This window comes from Pipra filicauda, unplaced genomic scaffold (genome assembly GCF_003945595.2).
Source record: "Pipra filicauda isolate LSUMZ 115617 unplaced genomic scaffold, ASM394559v2 scaffold89_size2521313_pilon, whole genome shotgun sequence".
Classification (NCBI taxonomy): Eukaryota; Metazoa; Chordata; class Aves; order Passeriformes; family Pipridae; genus Pipra; species Pipra filicauda.
The window spans coordinates 341,683-358,668 of record NW_024105086.1 but is presented as its reverse complement, the minus strand read 5'-3'; the positions used below and the strand labels follow the sequence as shown (position 1 = coordinate 358,668).

At 38.9% G+C, this 16,986-nt stretch overlaps 1 protein-coding gene and 2 long non-coding RNA genes across 5 annotated transcripts in view; 2 read left to right on the top strand and 1 right to left on the bottom strand.

Annotated features, from left to right (window-relative positions):
* Positions 1–2,931, bottom strand: part of LOC120325243 — a 64,790-nt gene extending 61,859 nt beyond the window's left edge. For both annotated transcript variants that reach the window (XR_005567139.1, XR_005567138.1), the window contains exon 1: positions 2,727–2,931. This is a non-coding gene — a long non-coding RNA (uncharacterized LOC120325243). The remainder of the gene's footprint in view (positions 1–2,726) is intronic.
* GABRG2 (gamma-aminobutyric acid type A receptor subunit gamma2) overlaps positions 1,128–16,986 on the top strand; it is a 61,517-nt gene continuing 45,658 nt past the window's right edge. Inside the window, exon 1 of one of the 2 annotated variants that reach the window (XM_027711630.2) lies at positions 1,128–1,967. In XM_027711630.2, the coding sequence (XP_027567431.1) occupies positions 1,861–1,967 (107 nt within the window). In that variant the 5' untranslated portion in view covers positions 1,128–1,860. The remainder of the gene's footprint in view (positions 1,968–16,986) is intronic. The other variant, XM_027711648.2, reaches the window with a different exon arrangement.
* LOC120325242 lies at positions 2,675–13,985 on the top strand. Its single transcript, XR_005567137.1, has 2 exons — positions 2,675–3,033; positions 13,215–13,985. It is a non-coding gene; the product is annotated as an uncharacterized LOC120325242 (long non-coding RNA).

The following is a 16,986-nucleotide window of genomic DNA, read 5'->3' as shown; positions in this document are numbered from 1 at the left end:
TCACTGAAGTGGCTGTATTTCACAAGTTGGGGAAATTACTTAATTAAGAATAGGACCACTGATTGGAAATATTAAGAACCAGGTTTGTAACATTAGTTTGCTTGGAAACAGTGATACAGTGACAGTGTAAGATATTGGCTCAATTTATCACAGAACTATCCAAGGGCCAAGATGTATTTCATTCAACTAATATATTGATCTATTGCTTATTGTTGGGAGTTAAATATCTTGTGTTTGGAAATAGAAAAAATTAGCTTGATGGCTGAAGGCTGGATCTATGTTTTCAGAGACTCTGAGACAGCAACTACTGTAACTATCTTTTTCTGATGGATAAATGTCATTTTGAATTTGGACATTGGGAACTACCAGATTGTCCTGGGTATTAAAAGGTTTGAGCAGGATCCAAGTGTCAGATTTGGTTCAGTCCAGAGGGAAATTTTGATGCATTTATTCTATTGGAAACATTTAACTTCCTCTTCATTTAAGGTTTTTTTTGGTTTTGTTTTTGTTTTTGTTTTTTTTTTTTGTTTGGTTTTTTGTTTGTTTGTTTTGTTTTGTTTTTTTCTAGAATAATTATTTCTTTATTTCTCCCTTGAGTTTTAGAAAGATGGGCTTTGAACTGAAACAGTGTCAGGTCACATCTCCCAGTTTCTGATGATTAAGTTAGTCCATTAATCTACCAATTCATAATCAGCATTGGGGAGGTTTGTTGCTGTGGTTTAGGCAATAAAAATAGGGGAGGTAAAAAAATTTGTTATTGTTGGTCATGATCCAAGTACCTATTTTCAACTGAGGTGCTCTTACTTTGGGAAATCATGAGATTCCTTGAATTTTTTACTTCACTCATAGTTGCTAAATTGCATTTTGGACAATAGAACTTGGGATTCTGGTTCCAAAATTTGGCACAGGTCAGCTTTTATGGTCATCTAGTGTTTCCCCTCTGGACAGGAAGCGTTTCCTGTGTCTGATTTTATTAGGGGGAGGGGAGATAAAAACCTTGCATATTTCCCCTAATCCACTAATTCACCTCATTCATACTGACTCCACCAATACTGCTTTCCCCATTTCCTGAGTCACTTAGCAACAACCATCCCTCCCTTTTCCACTCCCCCATCCATCCTTTCATTTTTTTCCTCCTTTGCAATCACGATTTCCAGGCTGTTTAGAAAAATGAGGATGCTCAGCAGCATAGGGCAAGCTTTTCTTTCCAACCTCCTTTTTTATGCCTGCCAAATCCTTCTTGCCTCCAAAATGAAAATCCAGGCTGCCTGCATATGTGTAATCAAAGGTTAAAAAGCACCCTGACTGACACCACGCATGTGTTAATCTGTGCTGCAGCAGAGTGCATCATTTCCACTTTGACCTCAGAGTTAATCTGCATTCAGACAGAAGCTCCGTTTCTTTATTCTTTCATTCTTTTTTTTTTTTCCCTCCATTTACTCTTTCTTGCTCTGTTGGCTTTTCTTGCATGTGTGTCAGTGGTTCCGTAAATGTGTGCATGTGCATGTGCTTCTTTCCTTGACTGTTTTTGTTCTGTGAATGTCTGTGATTCTGGCTTTTTGTTTGGGTTTTATTTTTTTCCTTTTCTCCCAATTATATTATTTCCCTAGATTTGGAAACTGCTGCCTGCTGCCTGAGCTGACGTTTTCTGATTATATCTGCAAAGGGCTTGTGCAGATCTAATTTCTGTCCCCCTGCATATTAATTCCCGCAGCTGGGCGCAATGTCTCATCCCACTGACGGGACCCGGTAGGGAGGGGGGAGAACCACTACCAAAAAAAAATTAAAGAAGGGGACGGATCCATCTGCAACCAAGAGAAAAGGGGGGAAAAGGCTGGGGGGGGGGGGATTGGAATAGAGATGATTCCTCCAAATCCAACAAGCCTGGGGAGCACTGCATTCTTGAATCCTGCATTTTCTCTCAAAATGATGGTGTGGGCACTTCTGTTCCTCTCTCTCATCCAGTGGTAAGATGTGCTTTCTGATTCTGTTAGGGGGGTGGGGGGAAGGAGGGCTGCGGGGTGAAGAATCTGTTTGCAAATTTGCCGATCTGCGGTGAGAATGCCGGAGGTTTGGGCAGTGGCATTGCATTCATCTATCTACTAGCAGCTCTGATCTTGCAATGTTTTATTTCTCTTACAATTGTCGCTCTGACATGGCCAGGGAGGGGAGCGGCGGGCGTGTATGATGGTGGTACATGCCGGGGTGTTCACAGAATTAGGTGCCATATTAATGAAGCCTTTTATCTCTGAATTAATTGCTTGCTCCAATGCATGGAGTTCTAACGCAGCTGTGTTTTGGGGGCAGAATGTCCGCGCATTCGTGCTTGTTTTCCCCGAGCGGGCAGACCCATCATGGCTGTGCGAGGCTGCGGCCGCGGCAGCGCGCTGCGAGCGGCGGGCAGGGTGAGCACCAAGGACAGGGATGCGGGACCCGCACAGCCCTCCCGGGTGCCTCAGAGCCCTCCTGGGTGCCTCACAGCCCTACCGGGTGCCTCAGAGCCCTCCTGGGTCCCTCACAGCCCTCCCGGGTGCCTCAGAGCCTTCCCAGGTCCCTCACAGCCCTACCGGGTGCCTCAGAGCCCTCACGGGTGCCTCAGAGCCCTCCTGGGTCCCTCACAGCCCTCCTGGGTGCCTCAGAGCCCTCACGGGTGCCTCAGAGCCCTCACGGGTGCCTCAGAGCCCTCCCGGCCCCGCACAGCCCTAGCGAGTGTCTCAGAGCCCTACCGAGTGCCCCGGAGCCCTCCTGGTTGCCTCACAGCCCCACCGGGTGTCTCAGAGCCCTGCCGGCCCCGCACAGCCCTCCCGGGTCCCTCAGAGCCCTCCCGGGCGGCTCCCGGCCGCTGTCGGTCTCCTCACGCTGCCAGAAGGCTGCGATAGCGTTCGCGGACCAGATGAGATGGATGTTTACAACAGCGTTTCCCCCCACACCAACACGTCCTGTTGGAAGACCTGTGCGTGCTGCATATGTGTGTCAGATACCGAAATGTAAAGAGGTAAAAATCTCAAGAGCAGAGGAAGAAGGAGTTCACGGGTGAGCAGAAAGTGGAGGGCGGGAGTATTGCTGCAGTGCCAAACACTGCGCTGAATCAGACATTCCTGTAAAAATGTGTGGACTGTGCATTTAACAGGTTAGATGAGAAAATAGCACAGCATTGCAAAGTACCTGGCCTTTCCAGCAGCAACAGACTGTTCCTCACAGCTGCATAAGCCATGTTGTCATTGATACGTTTGAGAAGTTAGTGCCCGCTCTCTTTGCTACTCTTAATGCTGTGTCAACACAGGCTTCTCATTCAAATTTACCTTCTTGATTCTTCCCTCCCTTTACCTGGACACTACCAAACTGAAAAGTGTGTTCTTTCTGTTTGCTTTTCTGTTTTGTTTAAGAAAAATCAGACTTGGTAGCTGCAGTAGTAGAATCTTACTTCTAAGCCAAATAAAAGGCCAAATGATCGCCCAGGGAAATTAAAAGTTGCTGTGTTTTAGATTATTTGTTTTCCACACACAAAAAAAGGGCTTTGTAAAGAATTCCTGTGAAAAGAAAGTTAAAATGGTTGAAAATGAAAGTGAAATAAAACTTGGTGAGGGATACCTGGTTGTTGGGAGTAAGACAAGTGTGAGGTATCTCTGATCCTTACAGAGCCATTTATGATTACTATGTGAATACAGCAATGGAAACTGAGTTTCTACAGGATTTTATGACACAGGTTCTCAGATTATTTTGACATAAAACTTCCACTAAAATAATCTCAAATACTTATTTTAACACACTTCCTTCTTTTCACTCATCTTTCAGAATAGCATCACCCAAGAGGAATTTTGCCAAAATTATTTCATAAGCTCTAAAAAAAACCCTTCATAATGCAACTTAAAGTTTTATCTCAGCAAAAGGTTAGGCTGTTTTCTTTTCACAGCCATCTGATAGCTAAGATGGTTTCCTCTGACAGTTTCCTGACCTCATAATTTTAAAGAATATATAATAGAAAAATACTAATAAACAGCTACAAGTAAAGAGAAAATAGTGCTTTACAGAAACATTTTAAATGAGCCAACATGCAAATATTATTTTAATTCTAACAATCAGGAAATCTAACAATTTCCTACTTCTATTGTGGAAGAAGCCTTATTATAAGTAGTTTTGAAAACTCATGGACCAAGGCTGAGTTATAAAAAGTTGAACTTAGATACCATTTATTTATAGCCAGGATGAAAGATTTTCCTTGTTAAAATCTAATCAAACACTTCAGAAGGAGAGCAATATCATTTATTATGTGTCACTTGTCTGAAATTCTGGAAGGCCAATGCAGCTGAACGCCAACAAAAGTGCTCCATATTATGCATCTGAAACACACAGAGGTTTAAATATTTACAGAATCTGATCAAAGTAATTGAACACATAAATGTTGATTACTAGTACTGTGCAGAAGTTTGAACCCTATTAATACAGAAAATACTATATTAAGTAATTTATTTTTGCAAAGTTGTTGACATTTGCAAGATTAAAGAAAGAAAAGTCAAGACATCACTAGGCATTAGTGGAAGTGACTAAAATTCTGGCTTTGACCTCAGCAAACCATGATTTGAACAAATGCCATATTACAGCAGTGCAATATTTTACCTTCACAAGAACTTGTGTCAGATTTATTGCATGCACAGAGTACATCCTTACAATTGGGCACATTAAATTTTAGGAAGTGCTTTCTTACAATTTGTTTCTTGACATACATAACTGTACTGCAAACTTCTTGCAGTTCCTCATCATCTTAGCACTCAGACTACTGTAACAGCACTGGGCAGTCCATCACATTGACTGAAGCTGTGTTTCAGTGAAAATTAGTCAAACTAAGTTCCAAATTTCTGAAAATTGTACATAAAAAATCTTAGGATTAAAAGACAGTTTAAAATTATAAATATAATAACCTAATATTTGCACACCCTAATATATGGTTTAATTGGAATTAATTATTTGATTACCCCTATTGAACAACAGTAGGTATTTAACATTACATATAATAGAATTCACCAGCAAAGTTTAAAATTATTTTAAGCTTTACTCTGCACACGATTTGCATACAGTGTTTATTAGATTTTTTTGCAGAGTCTTTAGCTTTAACAAATTGTCAGCAAAATCCACATGAATACAGTGCAAAGTAATGTCCAGATGGAAAATGTGGAACACCAGCAACTTTTATTTTTTCACTTGCTCAGGTAGCATCATGGCAATGTTTATATGCTGCAGTTACGTACCTAAAACCAAAAACTGTCAGGACTGATCAAAAAAATCCATAATCATTTCAGCACCAAAATAGTTTGGTGCCTTTGTGAAACGTATTTTTATTAGTAAATTACTGAACATGGGTGTAAATAAAATTGTTTTGCTCTTGTAAAGTGATATGGTATAAATGGGAATTAAAAGGGGCATGGGTATCCCCCAGACGGACAGTCATTTAGAATTACTATAAAAGTTGCTGACATCAGTTTGGTGGTATTCCTGTAGCTGTAGTTATTCATATACTTCCAATACTTCCACATAGCATACAGCACTAAATACTAAGTCAAGAATAAGGAGCTGCTCAGCAAGAAATGATCTCTCAATTCACAAGGAATGGTTCCCTTTAAAGAAGCGTCATGACAGAAGATGTGAATCTAGGTGCTGTTAAAATATGACTTTATCCTTGCCTATGATACTATGAAATTGAATATTTAATACACTACAGTGTTTGTGTCAGCAAAGCTGAGCTGTACTGACACCAGACCTGCTCACTACTTAAACATGTCCAGGGTGGCAAGGAGTGTGAGACTGCCTTTGAGTTTTTCATAAGCATGCTGCATTCCTGACTGCTGTCAGCTGTAATGCTGGGACACAAACTTGGAACAACTACCATTGTCATAAAAAGAGTACCAAACCCACAGATCTAAAGTAGATTTGAAAATTAAGTAATACCTTGGAGACATATATTCAAATCAGCTCCAAAGCAGAGGCAGTTTAAAGGTCAGTGGCTCTGACTGGCACTGTCCTGCAGTGAGATGCTGTGGCTCATTTGAAGCTGGCTCAGAACCTGCAGCCTTTCCCTTCTAACAACTGGTGTCAGCTACTCCAGCTGCACAAGTTCTATATATTTCTAAATACAAAGATTCTACTGGGGTGATCGTTTGATTATTTATTTTTTAGCATTCAGCAGGATAACCAGAGTGTGCTGTGGTTATCTGCCTCACTGGGACAGTCTCAGCTGCAGCTCTGCAGACTATTGTGCCTGCAGCCCCACTCACAGCCTTATACAGAAAATAAATGGCTCATGTGAGAATGGAAGTGAGAACAGCCAGCTAGGCTGGGGCTTGATTAATACCAATTCAGGCTTCGAAAATCACAGAAGCACAGAATATTCAGGGTTGGAAGGGACCTCTGGAGACCATCCAGTCCAACCCCTGCGAAGGCAGGGTCACCTGGAACAGGTGACTCAGGAACGTGTCCAGGTGGGTTTGAAATGTCTCCAGAGAGGGAGACTCCACACCCTCCCTGGGCAGCTGTTCCAGTGCTCTGCCAGCCTCAGTGTAAAGTTCTTCCTCATGTTAGGGTGGAAGTTCTCGTGTTTTAGTTTATGGCCATTGCTCCTCGTCCCGTCGCTGGGCATCACTGAAAAGAGTCTGGATACATATGCAAAAATAGACACACAAAAAACCTAAAACCAAAACCTGACATAGGATGTCAGAACTGAAGGGGGTTTTTAATTTTCATCCTTCATAGCCTGTCTAGAGTTGAACATTTTTAACAGGCTATTATTGCAATACAAATCCATTTTAACACAAATGATAAAGTTTAATTGTCCATTTTTCCAGTTTTGCTTACTAAGAAATCCACACCCTATCCTATACCTAGTACTGAAAATGTCAGCAGTTCTGGGAATCTTCTCACATGTTGAGCCTCGTTTTATCCTCTCAGTAATCCCTGATCCACTGAAGTCAGTCTGTTGCTGAGGGAAAAGCCAAGACATATCCAGTATAGATTCTTACAAGTGGCTATATGCTCATAAGTAAGAACTGGGAAATCACCCGAAGTTAAATTATAATTCAGGAAGGATCTTCAAAAAGTGTTTCTTACACTGCATAATGCTTTTATTTTTTTGCAGAAAGTTCCCAACCTACATCCCAGCCAACTGATTTACAATAGCTCTAAACACTTTTTCCTTCATTCCTGCTTTTTTATTCTACATAGAAGATCAACATAAGCTTTACACTCCAGTCCACAGACTAATGTAAACTGATCTTAAGTGGCACATAGGTTTTGTCCTGGCCCTCTGAACATAAAGGAATTTCTCCATTCACAAACAGGGCTTGTTTTGTCTGAATTGAAGTTCTGAACAAGAACTAGGGAGGCTTTCTGGCAGTAAAGGAGAAAGAGACATGTTTATTTTCTTTTAGAAAAGATATGACAACTGATGATAGAAATGGACACTCAGGTAACTTCACTGGAAGTATACATATGCTTTCTGGGCTGAAAGGAGGAGGTTGTTTACTTAGAACAAGATACATTCATTATATGAGGTATAAAAAGACTGCAGAAAGTACCTGGAAAGAACCATAAATTACAGAAAAAAAGAGTCCATTGCCATAGTCAGGTAACTATAATTATTGTTATTACGTAAGGAAGAGCCTATCTCAAAAAATGAGACTAAAACCAAACTCATGAAATTAGGGACTACAACTGTCCCTAGTGAAAATATCCAACGCACAAAAATGAGGGTGAAGAGCTATTTTAGCTGATGGAGAGATGAGAAAGGAACAGTATAGAGTGTATATTCTAGATGCACCTATTGTTTTTAAACTTTAGACTCAATATGAAGAGTGACTTTTGATGACTTGAAATTTAACATTCATTGCATCCTTCCTTTTCATACTGATTATGGCCCAAATTGTCCCAATACTAACAAGAAGCATCCCATGAGAGTCTGAATGCAGCTGGTGTATATGCCTGTGGAGAGGCAGTGTCTTTGCAGGCATTTTATTCAGGTGAGCTCCTGGCTCAGAAGAGCTCTGGTGCAGTAAGTGGGAGCTTTGCTGTTTTTTGGGTCTGGTTTTCTATTTGTAATGTCCAGAAGTAACCTGCTAGTTTGATTCTTCAAATTAAGAAGAAATTCAGCTTCACACTAAGCCAGAAGGTGGAGAAAACAGCAAAACAGAACATAATATTACTTGCTTTTAAACTTGTCATACGAAGTGGTTAGAACTTAATTTATATCAGAATGTGTAACCATCTCCTTCAATGTGAGAAATTTGGAAAAAGCCGTATATTTTTTTTCATCCATATGAAAAAAGAGTGGGAAGAGGGAGATAGTGGGTACATATTTTCACGAGTTCCAACACCTGCCAGCTGGCTGACAAAACTGAGGTAAAAGAGGGCCGAAGGTGGTAGGTTGACAAAAGTATTGAGAGAACAGTGAGGATTATATCTAGTGTGATTCTGGGGTATTTTATAGTTATGACAGGAAATTAATATACAAGTCTCATCAGACTGAATGTTGGGTATTCAGTCTGTCACACGGTGATATCCTCTTGTTTATATAACAGTAATATTTTTAACACAACTGCTGTCAAAAAAGGAGGCTTTAATGCTGCTGAAAACCACCAGTGACTGCATAAGAAGAGAAATGTAGCAAACACCTTCCCATGTAAATGACTACCTCAGCTGCATAATGTTTCTTCATGTGATGTCCTAAGCAACATAGAAAAAGTTGACTATAGCAGCATTACTTGTTCTCTCTTATGTAAATGACATAGAGCACCCAATGAAATGATCCCTGGCTGCCTGAAAACTTAGGAAAATGGTTGGTTTTTTTTAGTAAGTGAGGTAATGCAGGGCCCAGTATTTATATAGATTCAAAGAGAAGAAAAATATTTCAAAATCTACTGAACTGAATGCTAACATTCCATTACAGGAAATCTCTATCTTCATGTTTCAGGAAGAGGAGAGATTTTGGCAGGGATATTTCTGCCCTTTTCTTTTGCTCTTAGTTTCTGCTATTGACATCTGCCAGATGCAAAATACGTGGCTCAATATATTGGTGGCTTGACCCGGGGTAATGATTACGTTGTGGTTACTGAGAAGTAAGAGCAGGTAATAGAAATTCAGTAATTTATACAATCTCAGTGCAACGGATTATCACCATTAATGAAGAAAAACACTCCTGTGTCAGATTTTTACACCTAGAGGATCACTTCTATTGTTTCAGATTTAGTAGAATGACATTTTCACACATATTCACTGAAGTACAACAGCTGTGAAATCTGGCCATTGTATATGAGACTAAATATTACTCTTACAAGATAGAACTTTCATCTGTTTGCAGATAAACAGGAAAATATTTAAGAAATAGCATTTTTACAATACCTAAGCCAACATGTACAGATTATTACCAAAAATAAAAGATCAATATATGGGAAAAAAATATTTAAAAGAAATGAAGGATAATAATGAGTATTTGGAAGGAATGGAATAAGAAGTTATTTACTTTTTATGCTTGCATTAACTCTTTCCAAATGAAGCAGGTAATCATGTATGAAATTGTATTTTTTACTGAATGTCATCTTAGACTTTGGTGAGAACCCTTGAGATGAAAGGTTAGATTTTTTTCTGAGCTATTTATCATCTTAAGCTTTTTGAATGCTCTGTGTTGTACTGAAAAATACTTCTGGTTCTGTACATTGATGAGAAATGCATCTTAAAGAGGATCTCATACATACCTAAAATAACCTTCTGCCAGAATTCCCCAGAAAAAAGTGGGTGATCTGAGAAAACAAGTGTTTTCCTTCAATAGTGATTCAGTGCTATATTGTGTAACTCAAATAGCATGTTCTGGTCATGCTATTTAATCCATAGCAAGCTTTTGTTAATCCATAGCAAGATATCTTCAAATCCAAACAGAAATCTGCCTGCTGCAACAGATTGAGGATTATCTACTGAATTCCACTTTCATTTAATTCCCTGAGATTATTTTTCATGAGTGAAAAAGAGGTAGAAGGAGAAAGAATGAGAAAGAGAACAATTAAGAACAACTAATCAGATAATGCTAGAAAGCCTTACTAAACTAATCAATGTATTATTCAATATATTATCAAATAATAATGCACTTTGGGAACCTACTGAACCATGCCTATGTTTGCTAAAGCCAGAGAACCGTGTCACCAAACCAGAATGAATTGTACTCACAATGATCAAAGAGATCACTTATCTCTTGGCCATTTTGTGTACGTCCTATGAGAGGGTGTACTCTGCTTTTCCTCTCCAAAAACTGATGAAGACACAGAAGACTTCACAGTGCAGATTAACACTAAAAAGGCTTCAATTAGATGCATAGCAGATACTGATGCAGGCAAGGGAAAACAGTTCATTGAGGAGTCTGCAATCATTTTTCCTCTTCTGCTATCCTCAATAATGCCTCTGGTTCTACTTTTATAGGCCTAAGAGACATTCTTCCAAAATTTAAGCATCCAAACTGAGTCTCTGTGCAGAAAAATAAACACTTGACCCCCCCAAAATCAATAACATAATTCTATATTCAGACCAGTAGTTCGTGTTTATTTGTGGTGATGGCCAATATTTTCAAACCATCTGCGAAAGCATTGCCCAAAGAGATCCAACAGGAAAGGCAAACAGGCACAAAAATGTCAGGGAGTGGAGAATGCCACCAAATACTTTATATATGATTAAAATTACAGTCAACTTGACCATCTCAGATGAATTACTGAGAGCCCTTGCAGTTACCTAGTTCAGTAAGGGCTGTAGCTATGAGCCCAAAAAGGCTCTACAGTTGCTGTGAATAGGAGGCAGAATTGAAGGAGGTCTGGAAGCGAATTGGGAAGGCTGGAATTACACATCATCTTTAACAGAGAGACAAGAAGCCTGCTATGCTTCAAATAGAAAACCAGCACAGGGATTAGCTTATGTTCAAATTAATAAAGATGACAAATGCAGGGCAACTGTTTGCATGAAGTGCAGAGAGCCTGGGTGTATTTTTGGAAGTCAGAGGCCAGAGAGATGCCACACCCCAACAAGAACACAAGTGAGAAAGCTCGTAGTGGCTTGAGAAAGAAGATGAGGTGTGTGACCCATGTAATGATATTTACACTACCAAGAACTGTCTTAGTGTCCGAACTAATACTGAAAAGACACCTTTTGGCTTCTGTTATATAAGGTAAGTGATACAATCTGCTCCTGCAGCCTGTGAGGGCTGTCACCCCAAATATGTTTGAGCATTACAATTTTGTTTTGTAATGTAGTAAAGAAATTATTTTCTGGAAAGGTAAGAATTTGGAAGAAGGAAAGGTTACCAGTGGTAAAATGCTTGGAGGTCCTTAGAATACAAATACAAATATTGCTACTCTTTTATTGAACCCAAATAATTAACTACAAACCACAGACCATATTGTACTGACTAAACATATCAGGTATTTGTAAGCTCTTTGGGGCAACAAAAATAAACAATACATTAGCAATGGTCTTTTCCATTTTATTTCCTGTTTTCTTCAGGAAATGCTAAAACATCTCACTAAGCTGTCTTAAAGACTTAAAGCATGCACTTAATATTACTTAAAACCTTAATAAAGGTCTAATGTAATGTAGCATATGAGATTAAAGTCATGACAAATCTTTAGGGCCAAATCCTTAACTTCTATGTCTACCATAACTAACAAGGCTTATTCCTGTCTGCCAGTGTTTTTTGTGATACAGATCCACGACTGCCTCCTTGATGTCGTAATGTAGATCTCAGGTGCCTCTGTTTCGCCCAGATAAACTCAATATGCCATAATATGCCACCACTGTCTCCAGAGAGTTCATTTCTCAGAAATTAAATTAAGCAGTTCCAAATTACTTGCTATTAATATCCAACCATTTTTAACCACTTTTATACCCACTGAATACATTTTAACTTCTTAATAGCGAATCACTTTTACTGTGGTATACATCTTAATAAGGATTATTTCTATAATGAGTTCCAGAATTTACTATTCAGTCATTTAGGGGTTATGTGTATGAAAACAACTCATATATAGATTTGGTTTTAAACAGGAATAACTTTACAGATTTCAAAAATTGGATTTTATTTTAAGCTTTGAAATAAAATTATCCCTTGGCCAGAAACCAAGAATTTCAGCTTACGTGGTAACTTTGAAGAAGTTCTGAGTATGAGAAGACTTATGGAGAGTACTAGGAGAGAAAATTGTTTGCAGCTTAAATTATATAGTTTGTTAAGAAAGAGAAAAAGAAAAGAAGAAAGATAGAAGATACTATATCCGTAAAAACAATTCTTCTGTTTCCATCCCCAAACCACTGTCTCTCTTAATATCTCTGTGGTAGATAAGCACAGAGGGGATTGAATTCAATGCAATATATATTCAGACCAAAAACTGAGAAACATTTGTTATCTGCAATCATTACCTGCATATGCCATCATCTGAGCTCCTCAATTAAACAGTAATGAAAGGATATAATGAAAAAATCCAGAAGTTTAATAGTAAAATTATGTCCAGGCATAAATAGTACTTATTTTAAATAGGACCTCCCATTAGAGTTTGTGAGCAAGACTTCCAAACAGCAAGTAAAGAATGTATTTTGTCAACAGAGGTGTCATGTCTGCAGTGACACCTGGGAAAACAGGCTGAGGCAGCTAAGCCAGGGTTCAGTTCAGCAAGGCTTTAACATTCAAGCCCTTAGCCAGGAAAACACTTTCATTTGTGTTTAAATGTTTACCAACATAGTTTTCTGCACCATGATGAGAATACGGAGCAGCTGGCAGTATGGAAAGCATAATCCTGGAAAATGTGACAGATATAAGCTAAAAATGCAACATTTGCCAGAAAGTCTATTCCAATTATGTCCTGTCTTCTAAATTATTTCTTTGGTAATCTGTCTTGGAAAACTGTAGAGCTTAGAATAGCACCTGTTTCTTTATTTAACAAATTATCTCAAGGTGTGTTTGCCAAATTCCCCGGGATCTCAGGAGGACAGATTGCATGTAGAAGTTTTGCTTTAGTGGCTTCCAGGGGAATTTCTTATTGTCAATACTCTGCCTGTTATTCTGCGTGTCTGCAGCTCATAGAAAGCTGCTGGATCTGTAGAAAAGGAAACTGAAGATGGATTTATTCATGTGGGAGATATGCTATGATTAGTAAAACTTCTTTACTCTTCCTTAGCTTCTACTCATGTCCCATTAATTTTAGGGGTTTGCACTCTTTCCAAGTTTTCAAGTGTCCATCCTCACCTGATGGTCCCATCAGCATCTGCTCAAGTCATGGAAAGACTCTTCTTGTTTTTAAAGAGTTCCTGATTGTGCAGTTTGGATAAGATCTATAAAGGACCAACAAAATCTCTGAAGCATCATGGTGCCTTCTCTGTACCCATGGAAAATGAGGTCTGAAACCATCTGCACTTCGCCAACGAGCTTATTCTTAGTTGCCACGAGGCTTTGCGTGGCTGCCCTAAATTCCTGCCTGGATCTTGCTTCAGAGCTCACACAGAGTACGAGATCCATAAATGACACCACATGTAGCTGCTGCTTACATCTCTCCCATGGAGACCCCACAGGTGGGAATGGACTAATTCAAGTAATGCCAGATGGGAACCTCTCCATATCCCTGCTTCATCCTTGTATCCATTCACCCTTAAAGCTTGTTGCTGTCCTGCCATGGGGGGTCCTCCACAGAGCTTTTGAGGAGGAGCCAAGGAAACCTGCTGGGGAACTGGACATTGTGGCCTGAATATATGGACATTTTGGGTTTCATCTGAAACAGTCTCTGGAGCACATTTAGTGGGTCCTTTGGTTTAGCACAGTACAGAGCTGCAGTGAAGAGGGAGAGAAACAAAAATCTTATATAATCTTTCAGACTGAAGGAAACAATTTCACCTGTATCTGTTTCTGGACTTTGTATCATTCTCTGTAGTATCTTCTGCACTCTGTATTATTCCATTGCTAAATATATTTTGAAACTCTAGTTATATGAGTCGGCATCTTGTAGACCTTAATGTGGTTTCTTCTCTCCAGGAATTTCAGAAATAAATCAGTAACAGTGCTGTATAAACTTGGTTCCCAAAGCAATGTTTCCAAATAATGCTTTTGAAATATGTCTGTGGTTACATCTACTGCTATTTCTCACCCTTGTAGCCAGTTGCATACATTAATCAAACCCACTCTCAGCTTCTGTTTGTACTTATTTATTATTCTGATCTTGCCCTTTTTTCCAGTTACGAGGAGCTTTCTCTAACCCAGAATGACACCTACTTATAAAACAAGTTTCTAGTAGCTTTCTCTGTAGAAGTGTCTTTACTTTTACAAAGGTAAACTTCTCTGACCATAATCAGAACCATGACAATTTATAAAATAAAATTCTCTTATGAAGACGAGAGTCAAAAAAGGTATGCCAAAATATTTCTGGGAGAAAAAGAAAAGCCTGGGAGATATATGTTTGAATGTGTCTGGAATAGAAATTGCTGCTATTTTCCCAGTGTTTTGACTAGTCTTAATAGTCACATTCAAATGTGAGAGATGGGAAGATAGGCTTTGCAGTGATCGTTATGCCTAGCCCACTCAAATGCCAAAAACTTCAGAGCTAGGTAGGATTTGCATGCTTGTACTTTACATTTTACTTACTGGAGACTGATAGAAAGGCAAAAAAGATAAATAAGACACTGAGTGAACCCATGCATGGTTTCTTCTCATTAAAATAAAGTTCAGAGCCACTATATTATATATTAGATAGCGCCTTTAAAACAATTGACCATTTTTCAGATAAAGATTTTTATTTTCTTGCATAAAAAGTTCTACATAGTTAATAGTGAGATTTTCTTTCTGTGGAATAGATATCTTAAGTATTTTTTTTTTTACAAAATTTTCTGTACCTCAGCATTTCTTCTTGAAATTGAGCTAGAAAACATTTATCATAGTGGGGCATAAACAGGAAAGGCAGATGTAGCAGTTTGCACCCCTATTTCTCGAGGAAGGCAGGAGTGTGAGCGGCAGTGGGCAGCCCTGCCATGCAGTGTGGCCATGCTCACGACAGGCCCCCCTTGCACTGAGCCTGCAAGGCCCCAGGACAGAGGCTTGGCCGGGCATGAACATCTCTTGACCTGCCCACAGCTTCTTTTGACTTGGTTTAGCTGCCACAGCAATTTAGCTCCTTGACCAGACATCTCCAGCTAATTTGTTTGACTTTTTGCATGGTACACCAGAGTTTTATACAAACAATAGTAACGATCAATGGACTCCACTGAGCCTCCTTTTCTCGAGGTTAACCAGGCGTGGGGTGACAATACCACTGGATAACCCTGCCTGGGTGCATTTTACAGGAGAGGTGCCAGCAGTCCTTACCCTAAAACTAGGATATTTATGTCCCACAGAATTAAGGAGACCCTGACATGAAGCCATTCTGATTGCAATAACCATCAAGGAAAGTCCATCAGAATTCTACAACAAACCCACCATTTAATGAAATTCATAGGGGAATTACAGGCACACTTGTTGACAATTTTCCTACTCAGCTGACATAGAGACATTAGTTTGCCACTTACATTCTTAATTTATCACACATCTACCCTGTTATCAGAACTAAATTCCACATCCACCCCTGCACAGTCTGTTTTATGAGTATGAGTGCAAACAGCGTCTTGCATGATATAAGCTGGTTTATGTGGGAACACATGGGTTACTATTGGTTACCATGCATTAAAAATGAAATTAAATCAGAAGCATTGTTTTAAAAAGAAACAACAAAAAAACAGTTTAGTTTTTACCACTTGCTTACAGTCATTTTGTGAATGAGTTAGCTACATGATGATGTGTATTAAGCAGCTATTTTCTGTTCATTCAGCTCTTTCATCAAGACACATTTCTACCTAATAAATATTCCAGTAAAGTCACTTCCATGATCTAAGAGAAGTAAGAATTATTAATATATTCCGAATAAACCCATACGGGTTTCACATTTAGTTTTGACTGGCTTTCTAAACATTCAGGGCTTATCTGACCCACTTACTTTACCAAAGATACAGGCTTTAACCTTGCTCATAAGTGCAATGCAATGTGTCATTTCCTAAGGCATGGTTAGTGGTTGTTTCTTCTTAATTAGATGGTTTACCATCATACCTAGTCTTTATCAAACACAAATAATAAGGGACATTTATGTGCTTATTTATGTTATAAAAGTAGTTTACACTTACATAGAGAGATGGTATCACTTGACTTACCATAGCAAGGAGAAGGACACTAGTCCTTTAACTGGGGTAAGCATTCAATGTTCCTGACTCCCAGCCCAACGCTGGGAACACCTCATTATAGTGCTTTGCTGTGTACCAAGACAGAGAAGAAAAGAAGAAAGACATTCCATGACAGATTTAATTCTAACGAGGATTTATATTCAGTTTAACTTGAATTTATAGCTCACATCAGTACACACACACACAAAAAAGGATTTTAAATCTAAAAAAAATGCTCAGGAGTGTAACTCAATAAGCAAAACTGCTGACATTTCTAGCACCTCACATGTTTGTTTTTAAACATTAGGAGATAGTGATGAGAAGATGACTACATCATGAATGACTGATTCCAGGAGTGACTTCCTTCTGTGTGAAATTACTGTGCAAACAAAATACAGAAAAACATTGTGCAAGAATTCTGAAAAGCCACAAATATGAGTGCCTCATGCACTAGTACAGAACAAGAAACTATTTTTTTATTTCTCGAATCTAATTGAACAATAGGATAGGGTTTTTTGAGCTAATGTTGTTTAAATAGGTGGCTGAAGGGCATCAATGTTTTCCTAATTTGACTCACTGAGAACAGAATTGAGTTTTTTACTCCTCTTTTTAATATATAGTGAGATTTTAAGGAAATCTTTTCTAAAAGCAATGTATGTCATTGGGGAAGAGAAATCACATAAAATGCTAACAGATGACAGTTATATACAATAAAACACAGTCAGGAAAAATGAAGTGGGCTCA